The sequence below is a fragment of the Cervus canadensis genome, chromosome 30, assembly GCF_019320065.1.
Source record: "Cervus canadensis isolate Bull #8, Minnesota chromosome 30, ASM1932006v1, whole genome shotgun sequence".
NCBI lineage: Eukaryota > Metazoa > Chordata > Mammalia > Artiodactyla > Cervidae > Cervus > Cervus canadensis.
In genome coordinates, this window is record NC_057415.1 from 9,804,078 (window position 1) to 9,818,840 (window position 14,763).

At 38.5% G+C, this 14,763-nt stretch overlaps 1 protein-coding gene across 2 annotated transcripts in view; it reads right to left on the reverse strand.

Moving 5' to 3' along the window:
* RASEF (RAS and EF-hand domain containing) overlaps positions 1–14,763 on the reverse strand; it is a 93,885-nt gene that overhangs the window by 23,304 nt on the left and 55,818 nt on the right. For both annotated transcript variants that reach the window (XM_043453768.1, XM_043453769.1), the window contains exons 6-9: positions 14,448–14,563; positions 12,100–12,168; positions 8,947–9,031; positions 7,569–7,657 (exon numbers count right to left, since the gene is read on the reverse strand). In XM_043453768.1, coding sequence (XP_043309703.1) covers positions 7,569–7,657; positions 8,947–9,031; positions 12,100–12,168; positions 14,448–14,563 — 359 coding nt within the window. The remainder of the gene's footprint in view (positions 1–7,568; positions 7,658–8,946; positions 9,032–12,099; positions 12,169–14,447; positions 14,564–14,763) is intronic.

Sequence of the window (14,763 nt, forward strand, 5' to 3'; positions counted from 1 at the left end):
AAGGCTGTATATTGTCACTCTGCTTATTTAACTTATATGCAGAGTACATCATGAGAAATGCTGGGCTGGAGGAAGCACAAGCTGGAATCAAGATTGCCAGGAGAAATATCAATAACCTCAGATATGCAGATGACACCACCCTTATGGCAGAAAGTGAAGAAGAACTAAAGAGCCTCTTGATGAAAGTGAAAGAGAGGAGAGTGAAAAAGTTGGCTTAAAGCTCAAACATTCAGAAAACTAAGATCATGGCATCTGGTCCCATCACCTCATGGCAAATAGATGGGGAAACAGTGGAAACAGTGGCTGACTTATTTTTCTGGACTCTCAAAATCACTGCAGCTCTGAAATTAAAAGATGCTTACTCCTTGGAAGGAAAGTTATGACCAACCTAGACAGCATATTAAAAAGCAGAGACATTACTTTGTCAACAAAGGTCCATCTAGTCAAGGCTATGGTTTTTCCAGTGGTCACGTATGGATGTGAGAGTGGGACTATAAAGAAAGCTGAGCACCAAAGAATTGATGCTTTTGAACTGTGGTGTTGGAGAAGACTCTTGAGAGTCCCTTGGACTGCAAGGAGATCCAACCAGTCCATCCTAAAGGAGATCAGTCCTGGGTGTTCATTGGAAGGACTGATGTTGAAGCTGAAACTCCAATACTTTGGCCACCTGATGCAAAGAGTTGACTCATTTGAAAAGACCCTGATGCTGGGAAAGATTGAGGGCAGGAGGAGAAGGGGACGACAGAGGATGAGATGGTTGGATGGCATCACTGACTCAACGGACATGGGTTTGGGTGGACTCTGGGAGTTGGTGATGGACAGGGAGGCCTGGCGTGCTGTGGTTCATGGGGTCGCAAAGAGTCGGACACAACTGAGAGACTGAACTGAACATATAAGAAAAATCATACAGTATTTGTCTTTCTATGTCTGACATTTCATTTAGCATAATGCCCTCCAAGTCTATCCATGTTGCTGCAAATGGCAAAAAATTTCATTCCTTTTTTTAATGGATGAGTTGAATTTCACTGTATATATACGCACTACATCCTTTTTATCCATTCATCTGCTGATGGACACTTAGGTTGCTTACATATTGTGGCTATTGTAATGCTACTATGAACACTGGGCTACATGTATCTTTTAGAATTTGTTTTTTTTTTTTTTCAGATACATACCCAGAAGTGGAATTGCTGGGTCATAATATAGTTCCATTTTTAGTTTTCTGAAAAACCTCTATACTGTTTTCCACAGTGGCTACAACTAATTTACATTCCCACTAACAGTGTAAGAGAATTCCCTTTTCTTTGCATACTCATCAACATTTGTTATTTGTGTTCTTTTTGATGATACCCATTCTGACAGGTGTGAGGTGATATCTTATTGTGTTTTTGATTGGAATTTCCCTGATAATTAGTGATGTTGAGCATCTTCTCATATGCCTATTGGCCACTAGCATCCTCTTTAGAAAAATGTCTATTAAGTTCTTCTGCCAATTTTTTAATTCAGTTCTTTGCTTCTTTGATGTTGAGTTGTATAAGTTGTTTATGTATGTTGGATATTAACCCCTTATCGGTCATATCATTTCCAAATATTTTCTGCCATTCAGTGGGTTGTCTTTGATTTTCTGATAGTTTCCTTCACTGTGTAAAAGCTTGTAGGTTTAATTAGGCCCCATTTGTTTGTTTTTGCTTTTATTTCCTTTGTTTTAGGAGACAGATCCAAAATGCTATAGATCCAAAAATCTATTCTATGATTTATATCAGAGTGTTCTGCTTACATTTTCCTCTATGAGTTTTATGGTTCCTGATCTTACACTTAGGTCTTTAATCCATTTTGAGTTTATTTTTGTATATAGTCTTAGAGAATGTTCTAATTTCATTCTTTTACATAAAGCTATCTGGTCTTCCCAGGACAGCTACTTTAGATATTGTGTTTTCTTTGTTGTATATTCTTGCCTCCTTGTAATAGATTTATTGACCATAAGTGCATGGATTTATTTCTGGATTCTCTTATTCCACTGATCTATGTATGTGTTTGTTTTGATGACTGCAGCTTTGTAGCATAGTCTGATGTCTGTGAGTATGATTCCTCCAGCTCTGATATTCTTTTTCAAGATGATGTTGACTATTCAGGGTGCCCTGTGTTTCTACACAAATTTTATTTTATTTATTTATTTTTTTTCTACACAAATTTTAAAATTATTTGTTCTAGTTCTGTGAAAAGTGCCTTTGGTATTTTGTTAAGGATTACACTGTTAGGGATTACATTGACTGTAGATTGCACTGGTCATTTTAACAAAATTAATTCTTCCAATCCAAGAATACAGTATATATTTCCATCTATTTGTGTTATCCTCAATTTCCTTCATGGGTGTCTTATAGCAGTAGTCCCCAACCTTTTGGTACCAGGGACTGGTTTCATTGGAAGACAAGTTTTCCATGGACCAGAGTGGGAGGTATAGTTTAAGGATGATTCAAACACATTACATTTACTGTGCACTTTACTTCTATTTTGTGGCAACCTCAGGATATTTTGCCTTGACTTTAAGGTTAGGGTTCACACTCCTATGAGAATCTAATGCTGCTGCTGATCTGCCAGGAGGCGGAGCTCAGGCAGTACTGTGAGCGATGGGGAGTGGCTATAAATACAGATGAAGCCCCACTCACTCCCCTGCCACTCACCCCCTTTTGTGTAGCCCGGTTCCTAAAAGGCTACAGACTGGGGTTAGGGATCCCTGTCTTACAGTTTTCCAAGACAAGTCTTTTACTTCCTTATGTAGGTTTATTCCTAGGTATTCTTATTCTTTTTTATGAGATGGTAAATGAAAATATCTCAATTTCTGATAGTTCACTGTTAGTGTATAAAATGCAACAGATTTCTGTTAAATTGATACAAAATTAATATGCAAATTACAAAACATACAAATTTTTATATTATGTAATATTATCATAATATTATACATTTGTAATATACAAATTACATTCATTAAATTAATATACAAATTAATTTTGTATCCAGGAACTTTACCAATTCATTGATGAACCTAACAGTTTTCTGGTAGCATCTTCAGGATTTTCTATGTATAGTTTCACGTCATCTGCAAACAGTGAGTTTCACTTCTTTCTTTCCAATTTGAAATCCTTTTGTTTCTTTCTCTTCTCTGAGTGCTATGGATAGGACTTCCAAGATCATGCTGAATAAAAGTGGCAAGAGTGGGCATCCTTGCCTTGTTCCTGATTTTAGAGGAATGCTCTCAGTTTTTCATGTTGAGTATGGTATTAGCTGTAGGTCCATCATATATGGCCTTTATTATTTTGAGGTATGTTTCCTCTATGCCCACTTTTTGGAAAGTTTTTTGAATCATAAATGGATGCTGAATTTTGTCAAAGGCTTTTTCTCCACCTATTGAGATGATCATATGGTTTTCATTCTTCAACTTGTTAATGTGCTATATCATATTGAAACAAAAATCCTTGCATCCCTAGGATAAATTCCACTTGATCATGATGTGTGATCACGTATGATCATGATGTATTGTTGGATTTGGTTTGCCAATATTTTTTTTTGTTATTGATTTTTTTGCATCTATGTTTATCAGTGATATTGGCCTATAATTTTCTTTTTTTAGTGATACCTTTGTCTGGTTTTGGTATCAGGGTGATGGGGGTCTCATAGGATGAGTTTGGAAGTATTCCCTCCTCTGCAATTTTTTGGACTAATTTGAGAAAGATAATTGCTAACTCTTCTCTAAATGATTGGCAGAATTCACCTCTGAAGCTATCTGGTCCTGGACTTTTGTTTGTTGGGGGAGTTTTAAAATTATGAATTCAATTTCATTACTGGTAATTGTTATGTTCATATTTTCTATTTCTTCCTAGTTCATTCTTGGGAGACTGTACCTCTCTAAGAAACTGTCCATTTCTTTTAGGTTGTTCACATTACTGGCATATAGTTGTTTGTAGCAGTCTCTCATAATCCTTTGTATTTCTGTGTTATTGGCTCTAACTTTTCCTTTTTCATTTCTGACTTTATTGATTTGGACCCTCTTTTTTTTTGATGAATCTGGCTAAAGGTTTATCAATTTTATCTTTTCAAAGAATCAGCTTTTAGTATCACTGATCTTTTCTATATCTTTTAGTTTCTATTTCATTTATTTCTGCTCTGATCTTTATAATTTCTTATCTTCTACCAACTTTGGATTTTGTTTGTTCCTTCTCATTGCTTTAGGTATAAGGGTAGGTTGTTTATTTGTGATTTTTGTTTCCTGAGGTAAGCTTGTATCGTATAAACTTTCCTCTTAGAATTCCTTTTGCTGTGTCCCATAAGTTTGGATCATTATTTTTTAGTTTTCATTTACCTCTAGGTATTTTTTTTTATTTCCTCTTTGACTTTCTCAGTGATTGACTGGTTCCTTCATAGCATATTGCTTAGTCTCCCATGTGTTTGTGTTTCTTTACAGTTTTTTCTTATAGTTGATTTCATCTCATTGTGTTGTGGTTGGAAAGATGCTTGATATGATTTCAGTTTTCTTAAATTTACTGAGGCTTGTTTTTGTGGCCTATCATATAACCTATCCTGGCGAATGTGCCATGTACACGCTAAAGAATGTGTATGCTACTACTTTTGGATGGAACATTCTCACTATATCAATTAAGCCATCTGGTCTAATGTGTCATTTAAGGCCTATGTTTCCTTATCGATTTTCTATCTGAATGATCTGTCCATTGATGCAAGTTAAAGTCCCCCACTACTATTGTGTTACTGTTGATTTTTCCTTTTTTGTCCATTAATATTTGCTTATACATTTAGGTGCTTTTATGTTGGACTTCCCTGGTGGCTCAGACGGCAAAGCGTCTGCCTACAGTGTGGGAGACCTGGGTTCAATCCCTGGGTCGGGAAGATCTCCTGGAGAAGGAAATGGTAACCCACGCCAGTATTCTTGCCTGGAAAATCCCATGGACGGAGAAGCCTGGCAGGCTACAGGCCATGGGGTCGCAAAGAGTCGGACACGACTGAGCGACTTCACTTTCACTTTCACTATGTTGGGTTTAGATAAATTTACAATTGTTGTATCTTCTTGGATTCATCCCTTGATCATTATGTAGTATCCTTTTTGTCTTATAGTCTTTATTTTAAAGTCTATTTTGTCTGATATTTTTCTTTGGATTTTCATATTCATGGAAATCCTTTTCCCATCCCTTCACATTCAATCTGTGTGTGTCTCTAGATCTGAAGTGAGTCTCTTGCAGGCTGCAAGTACATGGGTCCTGTTTTTATATCCATTCAGTCACTCTAAGTCTTTTGGTTGAAATATTTAGTCCATTTACATTACCACATTATTGACGGGGTGATTTTAGCATAAACTAACGTCTATGGCTGGGGATTTGTTCTGTAAGTGAACGTCGAAATGTCTCTTGTCAGTAATGTTTGGGTAACAAAAGACATATAAATATGTCTCTGGTTAATAATGTGTTAAAGTAATTATCAATGTGAAGAATCTTCCTGCCAAACAGGAGACATGGGTTCAATTCCTGGGTCAGGAAGATCCCCTGGAGAAGGAAATGGCATGCCATTCCAGGATTCTTGCCTCAGAAATCCCATGGATGATGGAGCCTGGCAGGCTACAGACCATGGGGTTGCAAAAGAGCTGGGACATGACTTAGTAACTAAACAAACAAACAAAAACAATCTTATTGTCATTTTCAAGATTATTTTTGTCTTGTTTTGTAGGTCTTTTTTCCCTTTCTTCCTCTTTTGTTCTTTTCTCTTGTGATCTGATGACTAATAAGTTTTACATTAGCATCAAAAAGAAAAGAAAATATTAACTTCCTATATCAGACTGCAACTCCCCCCAAAAGGAACATCAGTCTGGATCATGGTGGCCCTCTAGTGACTGTTCAAGGTTATGAGCACAGAAGTGCTACATCCCTATCACTTCCAGGCAATGGGATGTGATGACTTTGTCCCTTAGTCATATTGCTAAGGAGCTCTTTGTTTAGTACTACCAGCCTTATTCATGGTGTCCACTATTTTCAAAAATGAATCATGGTGAAATTTCTGAAATAATTTTCAGTAATCTAGCTTTTCCCTTATTTGCTTAGAACTGACCTTAAGCATTAGTAAAGAAAAACAGCATCACACCCATATATTTTAAAAAGTAATATCTATTTCTCAAAAACAGAAAAGCAAGATGCCTAGAGATACCATTAAAATTTTTTATTTCACAAATCAGTGAAAAAATTCTGATATTTGGATAACATTTTATTAAAAGTGATCACCAATAACCTTTGAAAATAGACCTTCTGGAAAAGCTATCTGGCCATTTTGCTATTGCCAAGATATTAAGTGCATTACTCTTTAGCCCAAAAGTTCTCAAATGAAAAGGGAAGGAACATATAATATGAAAGTGGCATCAGAAATGGAGGGCCAGAGAGCTACAGTTTATGCACTCACTTCTACCATCAAATTTTGATACACTACAAAATGAGCCTTCTAAGTAACAACACTGGACACGTATGGTAAATCTCCTACATATGAACCTTCAAGTTGTGAACTTTCAAAGATGTGAACATGCATTTCATCAATGTCAGGCATGAGTGAAATTGCCCTCCATCTCCCATTGCTGACAATCCTTCAGCTCTACCATCTCCCACCTCCTCTCCTATCTCCAGTCAGTAACTCTTCTTACCTGTTCACTCACTGCCAGCCGCTATATGCTAGCTGCTGGACTTACTACTGTACTTTCCAAACTGGACCATAAGATTAAACATGTTTGCTTTATTTTTTGAGTTTGCTTTTTGCGTATTATTTGTGTGAAAATATTATAAACCTATTACAATATAGTATCATAGAGCAGGTTGTATTAGTTGGGTACCTATGCAAACTTTGTTAGACTTATGAACAAACTGGACTTGTGAATGCGCTCTTGGAATGGAACTCATTTGTATATAGGGGATTTATTGTATATATACACACATGTGTACACAAATGTAATCTTTCAGTTTTCATTGCTAGATCTCAAGTTATATCAGGGCCAATATTTCACTTCATTTGATTAAAAATAGAGCTAAATTCTCACTTCTGGAAAGCCTCTGTGACTCCTTTAGTACATTAACTCATAAGCATCTACTCTCTACATTTCTATTTGTTTTGAAAGTTTCCCTTTCCTTGAACATAGCTTGCACAATATATACTGAGCTGCTAAACATTTACAGATTGTTCCAAGAGTCTTAACATCATACACTACAACATCACATATGGTAGTTCCACTGGCTTCCCTGAAACACCTCTTACAAAGGGCACTTCTAAGAAACAATAGAAATGATAGGGATGAAGTAAGGGTGAGCATACACAAAACCAAGTCATGATAACATCTTAAAGAAATCACTTTGCCCTCTCTGAAACATTTTAAAACACTTGAATCTTTACATGTTTCAGAAATTTACAGATAGTAGAAAATAAAAATTAGTGCCCCAAATATATTCTTTTAATTCACCTCTAAGGAAACGTACTTTCCTTTTAACTTTGATCCAGAATTCAAACAAAAAGTTTAAAAGGTGTTAACATACCTGTCATAGCCCAGAGGTTGAGGAGAATGAAGATTAAATTTAGGACTGCTTCTAGAAATTGTATTCCCTGGTGAGATATTATTTATGCGCTGTAATACATAAAATACAGAAATAATATTTTGTCATTCCATTTAAACATTTTATATACATTGAAAAAACCTGTAGCACACTAATTTACTAATGTAATTGAGAATTTGGTATCCTACATGAGAAAATGTAAGCACAGATATTAAGGGAAAAAGTGCAACAAATGCCCAAAGGACTCTCTCTCTTCATGTCTGAAGTCCAAACCCTGCCATATAAGCCCTCAAGGGGCATCCTGGCTCCCGGATTTTTCAGGACCCTAACAGTACCAGCTTTGGATTAGTCTCTTCTCTAATCATCATTTGACTTAGTGACTGACTCATCCACACCCAAAGCTGTGGCACTGGAACCCCAATCTTGAAACCTCCAAAAGTCAGGGAAGAGGCTTTCTGGTTTGGAAAAGGTCCTCAAAATTCTAAATGGGCCTTAGCCTGTTTCTGTAGGAGGGTTTAAAAGCCCAAGGTCTCCACTCTGGTGATCTCATAACCACAAAGAACAACCAAAGAGTCTAAATAAACTCCTCGGCCAGAAGCACTCTCCCTCTTCTCTCAACAGGGAAATAGTTATCTGTATCTCCATGAGGAGAAGGGGACGACAAAGGATGAGATGGCTGGATGGCATCACTGACTCAATGGACATGAGTTTGAGTAAACTCCGGGAGTTGGTGATGGACAGGGAGGCCTGGTAAGCTGTGATTCATGGGGTTGCAAAGAGTCAGACATGACTGAACTGAACTGAACTGAACTGAGACATATCACTTTTTATATTAGTGGTACCTGTGCACATCCCAACTCACTGCATGCGTGCAAAGTTGCTTCAGTTGTGTCCGACTCTTTGCAGCCCCATGGACTGTAGCCCGCCAGGCTTCTCTGTCCAAGGGATTCTCCAGGCAAGGATACTGGAGTGGGTTGCCATTTCCTCCTCCAGGGGATCTTCCTGACCCAGTGATTGAACCCAGGTCCCTTATGTGTCCTGCATTGGTAGGAGGGTTCTTTATACTCTCACCACCTGGGAAGCCCCCTCAAGTCCTTACCATACTGTAAACTTTTCCAGCACCCAGGCCACACCTTTTACACTTTTCTCTGGTTTTCTGGAACATTGAACAAAGAGTTGGCAAACATCTACACATTTATTTATGCAGAGGAGTGGCATATTTTTTAATTTGGGAAAATCTTGCCTCCTTTTATTATATGAAATTGTTTTCTCATTCTTGTAAGTTCTAAGAAAATACACGATTTTTTAATCAAAATACCACAAGAAAGAAGACAAGGCGTTATAAAATCCTGTTGCATACCAAGGATCTGTTGAACTTGCTGTAGCTGTTTTCAAGGGCACTCCTCAGGCCGTCGTTACTGTCATGCAGTTTCCTGTTAGCTGTTCTACAGAGTAAATACATACAATAAATAAGTAGATAAGGAAAGTATTAGTGGGATCACTGTCACCACTTTCTTTTCAGGCTGTGATGTTCAGAATGTGGACCTATTACCTCTTGTAACTTTCTACCACTTCCCTTCAAATCTTCTAAACTGAGATCATTAATTCATTACTAGAAGTGCAACTTAACAATGTGTCAACCCTCTTTAAAGGTCTCCAGGCATTTTAGGAGTGAGTCAGTCATGCTGTGGAAGCTGCTTCTCCTTCAGGGAGCTCCACTGTTAAGACAGGTTTGGTGCAGGCCTTACTGTTCCCTACAGGCCTAAAGCCAGCCCGCCCTACCTACTCTCTCTCTCCTCCATGCTGGGGGATAGATCTGCTGTGTTCTGTCACACTTCTTTCTCCTGGCTCCTCCTACTTGTGGCCTGGTGCTATACTCCCAGGCACGTTATGTACCAGTTAAAAGCTCCAATGTTACAGCTACATGTGAAAAAATGAAATTAGAACACCTCCTAATACCATACACAAAGAGAAACTTGAAATGGATTAAAGACCTAAATGTAAGACCAGGAACTATAAAACTCTTAAAGGAAAACATACGCAGAACACTCGATGACATAAATCAAAGCAAGTTCCTCTATGACCCACTTCCTAGAATAATGGAAATAAAAACAAAAGTAAACAAGTGGGACCTGATTAAACTTGAAAGCTTTTGCACAGCAAAGGAAAGTATAAGCAAGGTGAAAAGATAACCCTCAGAATTGGAGAAAGTAATAGCGAAGGAAACAACTGACAAAGGATTAATTTCCAAAACATAGAAGCAGCTCATAAAACTCAATACCAGAAAAACAAACAACCCAATCAAAAAGTGGGAAAAAGACCTAAACAGGCATTTCTCCAAAGAAGACATACAGATGGCTAACAAACACATGAAAAGATGCTCAACATCGCTCATTATTAGAGAAATGCAAATCAAAATTAAATGAGATATCACCTCAAACTGGTCAGAATGGCCATCATCAAAAAGTCTACAAACAATAAATGCTGGAGAGGGTGTGGAAAAAAAGGGAACCCTCTTGCACTGTTGGTGGGAATGTAAATTGATAAGGCTACTATGAAAGATGGTATAGTGATTTCTTAAGAAAACTAGGAATAAAACTATCATATGAACCAGCAAGCCCACTCCTAGGCATATACCCGGAGGAAACCAAAACTGGAAAAGACATATATATCCCATTGTTCATTGCAGCACTATTTACAATAGCTAGAACATAGAAGCAACCTAGATGTCCATCGACAGATGAATGGATAAAGAAGTTCTGGTACATATACACAATGGAATATTACTCAGCCATAAAAAAGAACACATTTGAATCAGTTCTAATGAGGTGGATGAAGCTAGAGCCTATTATACAGTGTGAAGTAAGTCAGAAAGAGAAAGTTAAATATTGTTTACTAACACATATATGTGGAATCTAGAAAGACCGTACCAGAGAATTTATCTACAGGGCAGCAATGGAGAAAGACATAGAGAACAGACTTAAGGACATGGGGAGAGGGCAGGAGAGGGCGAGATGTATAGAGAGAGTAACATGGAGACTTACATTACCATACGTAAAATAGATAGCCAATGGGAATTTGCTGTATGGCTCTCAAACAGGGTTCTGTAGCAACCTAGAGGGGTGGGATGGGGAGGGAGGTGGGAGGGTGGTTCAAGAGGAAAGGGACACATGTATACCTTATGGCTGACTCATGTTGAGGTTAGACAGAAAACAACAAAATTCTGTAAAGCAATTATCCTTCAATTAAAAAATAATTTAAAAAAAAAGCTCCAATATTGACTCAGGGTTCAAACCCCAACTCAGGCACTTACTTTCCATATATCTTACAGAAGCCATTTAAATAGCCAGAGCCTCAGCAACCTCTAAAATCAAATAGTCTCTTCCTTAGAGACCAGCTACTCTTTCCCTGCTTCAGGTTTATTCATCCTTCAGAACTCAATTCAATTGTTTCTTCCTCCAAAAACACTTCCTGGACCTTCCTGGGTAGGAGAATGCCCTTGAGATACATGGCTCCCCTTGGCCCTCCTCTCTCCTTTGGCACATTGTATTTAGACGTACTGATCAGGTTCCATCTTCTTCCCCTAGACTAGCCCATAAGGAGAGAGGCTGAGTGCCTCTCTGAGTGTCAGCTCCTGGCATACCTGAACCACCAGTTCAGTTCAGTTCAGTTCAGTCGCTCAGTCGTGTCTGACTCTTTGCAACCCCATGAAACGCAGCATGCCAGGCCTCCCTGTCCATCACCCACTCCCGGAGTCTACCTTTTATTTGAACCATAAAAGGTGCTAAATGAAAACCTGCTGAATAAATTAATAGATGAATTAATAGGATTTTTGTAACGTATCAATTCTATCAGCGCCACAGGTGAGGCTTAATAAGCATTTGTAATGGTGAAAAAAATCATCAAGCCTGACCTGACATTATCTGGGGGAAGTAAAACCAGAAGAAAATATTGCCTGGGAGAAAAGAGTGAAAGGGCATCAGGGAAGAGGGAGGTTTTGTCAGTGAGGTCCTCAGAGAATGGATTCTGCAGCTTAGTTGCAGAGCTGACAGAGCAGGTGTACTATTTCCAAGAGATTTTGAAAAAAGAAAAACATACTGCTAACCAGGCACAATAAACTGCATGAGAACGATCGTGTATGCCTAGTGATGTGACATGAACTGTGTGGGATGCCTAAAACCTCTGTGTGCGGAGCTGTACAGAAAGCAGATGAGGTCAGGGCTGTGGTTCTTTACAGTATAATAAATGTATTATAAAGATACGCTGGACATACCAACCTGATTTAAGAGGATTTTTAGAGAATTATAATCTCGTTCCTGGATTAGAGGAGTTTATGCAGGATTAGCAGCATCAGAAAGCTAAACTAATGTGCTAAAGTCACCACATCAAGAAGAACATGTGTGGATCTCCTGACCCAGCCTCTGATATATGGCAACTCGTGTTATATGTGGCACGTGTTTTACTAACAAAACATAAGTTAAATGTAAGTGTGATGAGAAATATGAGAACTTACTGGAGTATTTCAATTTGCCTCTCAAGACTATTTCGATCTTCTGTGTATTCTCGGATTATTTCCAGATCCCTGTAAAATTACATTTTATGTTTGAATGAGCATTAGGTGTTCAGTCCTGCCTTACCTATACCTACTCTCCCAGATTCCTTTCCACCTCTTCCAAAGTCCTGTGTCCTTGACCATGGTTTCTATCTCTCCATGCTCCTGCTCAGGTCCTCTGAGCCCAGTAGCAGACTCTTCTCCCCTGTGAGCCACAAGCATACCCACACCTCTGCTTCCTCCTGCAAGGCTCTGCTTCCTCCATTCCCCCTTGAAGCATCCACAGCTCCTCCACCCCAGCCCACTGCCCTGGCTCTGTTCCTTACTGGGACTGAATCCCTGGCCTTCTACTAAGCCTGCTCGCCACAGGCGCTCACATTACCCATTCAGCCCAACCCACTCTCTCACCTCTGACTCTTCTCTGCTCATTCCAAGGCTTACACAACCCCAATCCCAGCTATATTAATACTCCTTTCTTATCTCTGTGCTCCAAGTCCTGCTGACCCTCCCTTCTGCACCCTAAGCCACGGAGGGATCCACAGAACCGGGCTTTCTCTGTTCACTATAAACTCACGCTCAGCAAGTCCTCTGTTGCTTTATTACAAAGCAGTCCTGGCCTTCTCCTTAAAATGTCCATTTAGAACATCAGCCACTTCCTTCCAGCCCCTATCCCACCCCAGCCCCATTTCTAAGCAGACAATCCCCATCACTATCTTCCCCAGACCCTCAGGCTGTCAGATTTTGTCCATAACAACTAACTTGCCCATTTGTACTCTTGGTAAGGCTACAAGTTTCCCAATTGTCTCTAGGAATTTAAGTTCCTTAGCCAAAAATTCTGGGACCTTATATTACAGCCTTAAACTAGTTTTAAAACTTTTTAATTTTTTTAAACTTTTGCCTTTCCATTCAAAATATCTTTTTCTGTCCACTGGCCTGACCACTGTTCCCCAAACCAGTCATATCCCTCCTTATGTCCTTGCCTCTGCTTTGGGTTTTGCCACATACGGAATGTCTCTGAGACTCTTTTTCCATCTGTAAAATGGGGATAAGTAAAGTTCCTATTGCATAGGAAACTGTGACTGAGTTAATGTTAATGAAGTACTAAAGACAGTGTCAGGCAGTTGTCGGTGGGACCTGTGTTACTTGTTGACAAGCTAACTCAAGTGTCTCTTCTTTAATAAAGTCTCCACCTTTCTGAACTAAAAGAACACTTTGTCTACCATCTCATGGCAATAAACCCAACATGTGACACTGCTGGTGGTATTGTTTCTGACATTGTTGAGTTCTTATGCTGTTTAACTCAGTAACCTTTTAGCTTTTAAGTCTCCCAACTAAATTTGAAGTTCTCAAAGAGCAGAGGCCACATCTTTTCTTTTTTTAAAATGTACTCCACACTCATAACTCCTTATCTAGCTCAGGGACCTGTATATAGTAAGCACTTAATAAATGTATGACTGCTTTTCACTGTGCGTGTGCATGCTCAGTCATGTTCGATTCTTTGCAACCTCATAGACTGTAGCTCACCAGGCTCCTCTATCCACGGAATTTCCCAGGCAAGAATACTGAAGTGGGTTGCCATTTCCTACTCCAGGGGCTCCTCCTGACCCAGGGACCGAACTCAGATCTCCTGCATTGGCAGGTGGATTTTTTACCACTGAGCCACCTGAGGAAGCTTTTCATTACGCGATCTTAATTCTGAATAAGGTTGGTGAAACAACAAACAAAACACAAGGTATTTTTCTCAAGTGTACATGTACTAGGGGATACATGCATATAGTCATGTATATAGATGCATTTTCATATTTACAATACTCCTATATAAATATCTATGTGTATCTTCCTTATGTATAATTACATGCCTTTGTGTGTACATGTGTGTGTTAGATCCTGTATTAACACCATATTGCAAAACTAAAGCATAGTAAAATAAAATGACTTGCCTAAGATGTTTAGTCTTCTATTATTTTTATGTTGCTGGGCTGGAATTTCTACCTTCAAAGCACCTCAGTTAGCACTGCCTCTTGATACTTTAGGTATATTCTTCTGCTCCCATTTAATTCAAACATTTCTAAGCTCTGCACTGTTCTGAGCAGTCAATAATTAAACTAGCTAATCAGTTTGTTTTTAAAAATTAAAAACACAAAAATCACTAGATCTGACATTAAACATAAAATTTTTAGAAAACAAAGAAAATATTAGCAAAGTTAATAAATAACCCCTTATTACTACATAGCTAAGCTTCATTCACATGGATGTCACCCAAATAAACATTCCATTCAAACTACAAAGTAAAATGTGAAGTTTCATACCTTTCAGAATTCAGACTCTGATCAGCATAATCACTTTTCAAAGAATCTAGTTCACTCTGAAGAAAGGCTATGTTTGTCTGTGCTTCTAAAAGATCTTTCTTAACTTTCTGATTTTCCTAGAGGAAAGGAACAGTGCAGGTCATTAGACTCAGAGTTTCTTCCACAGGGAGATGTGAAGTCAAGTACAGTGTAACTTTCCCACATGTCACTCTCACCCCTCCACAGTCTTCAAACCTTGGTGTTCAAAGAACTAATTACCAATTCAAGGTAATTTTAAATTTTAATAAAGTATTAAAATGTCAAAATTAAATTTAAG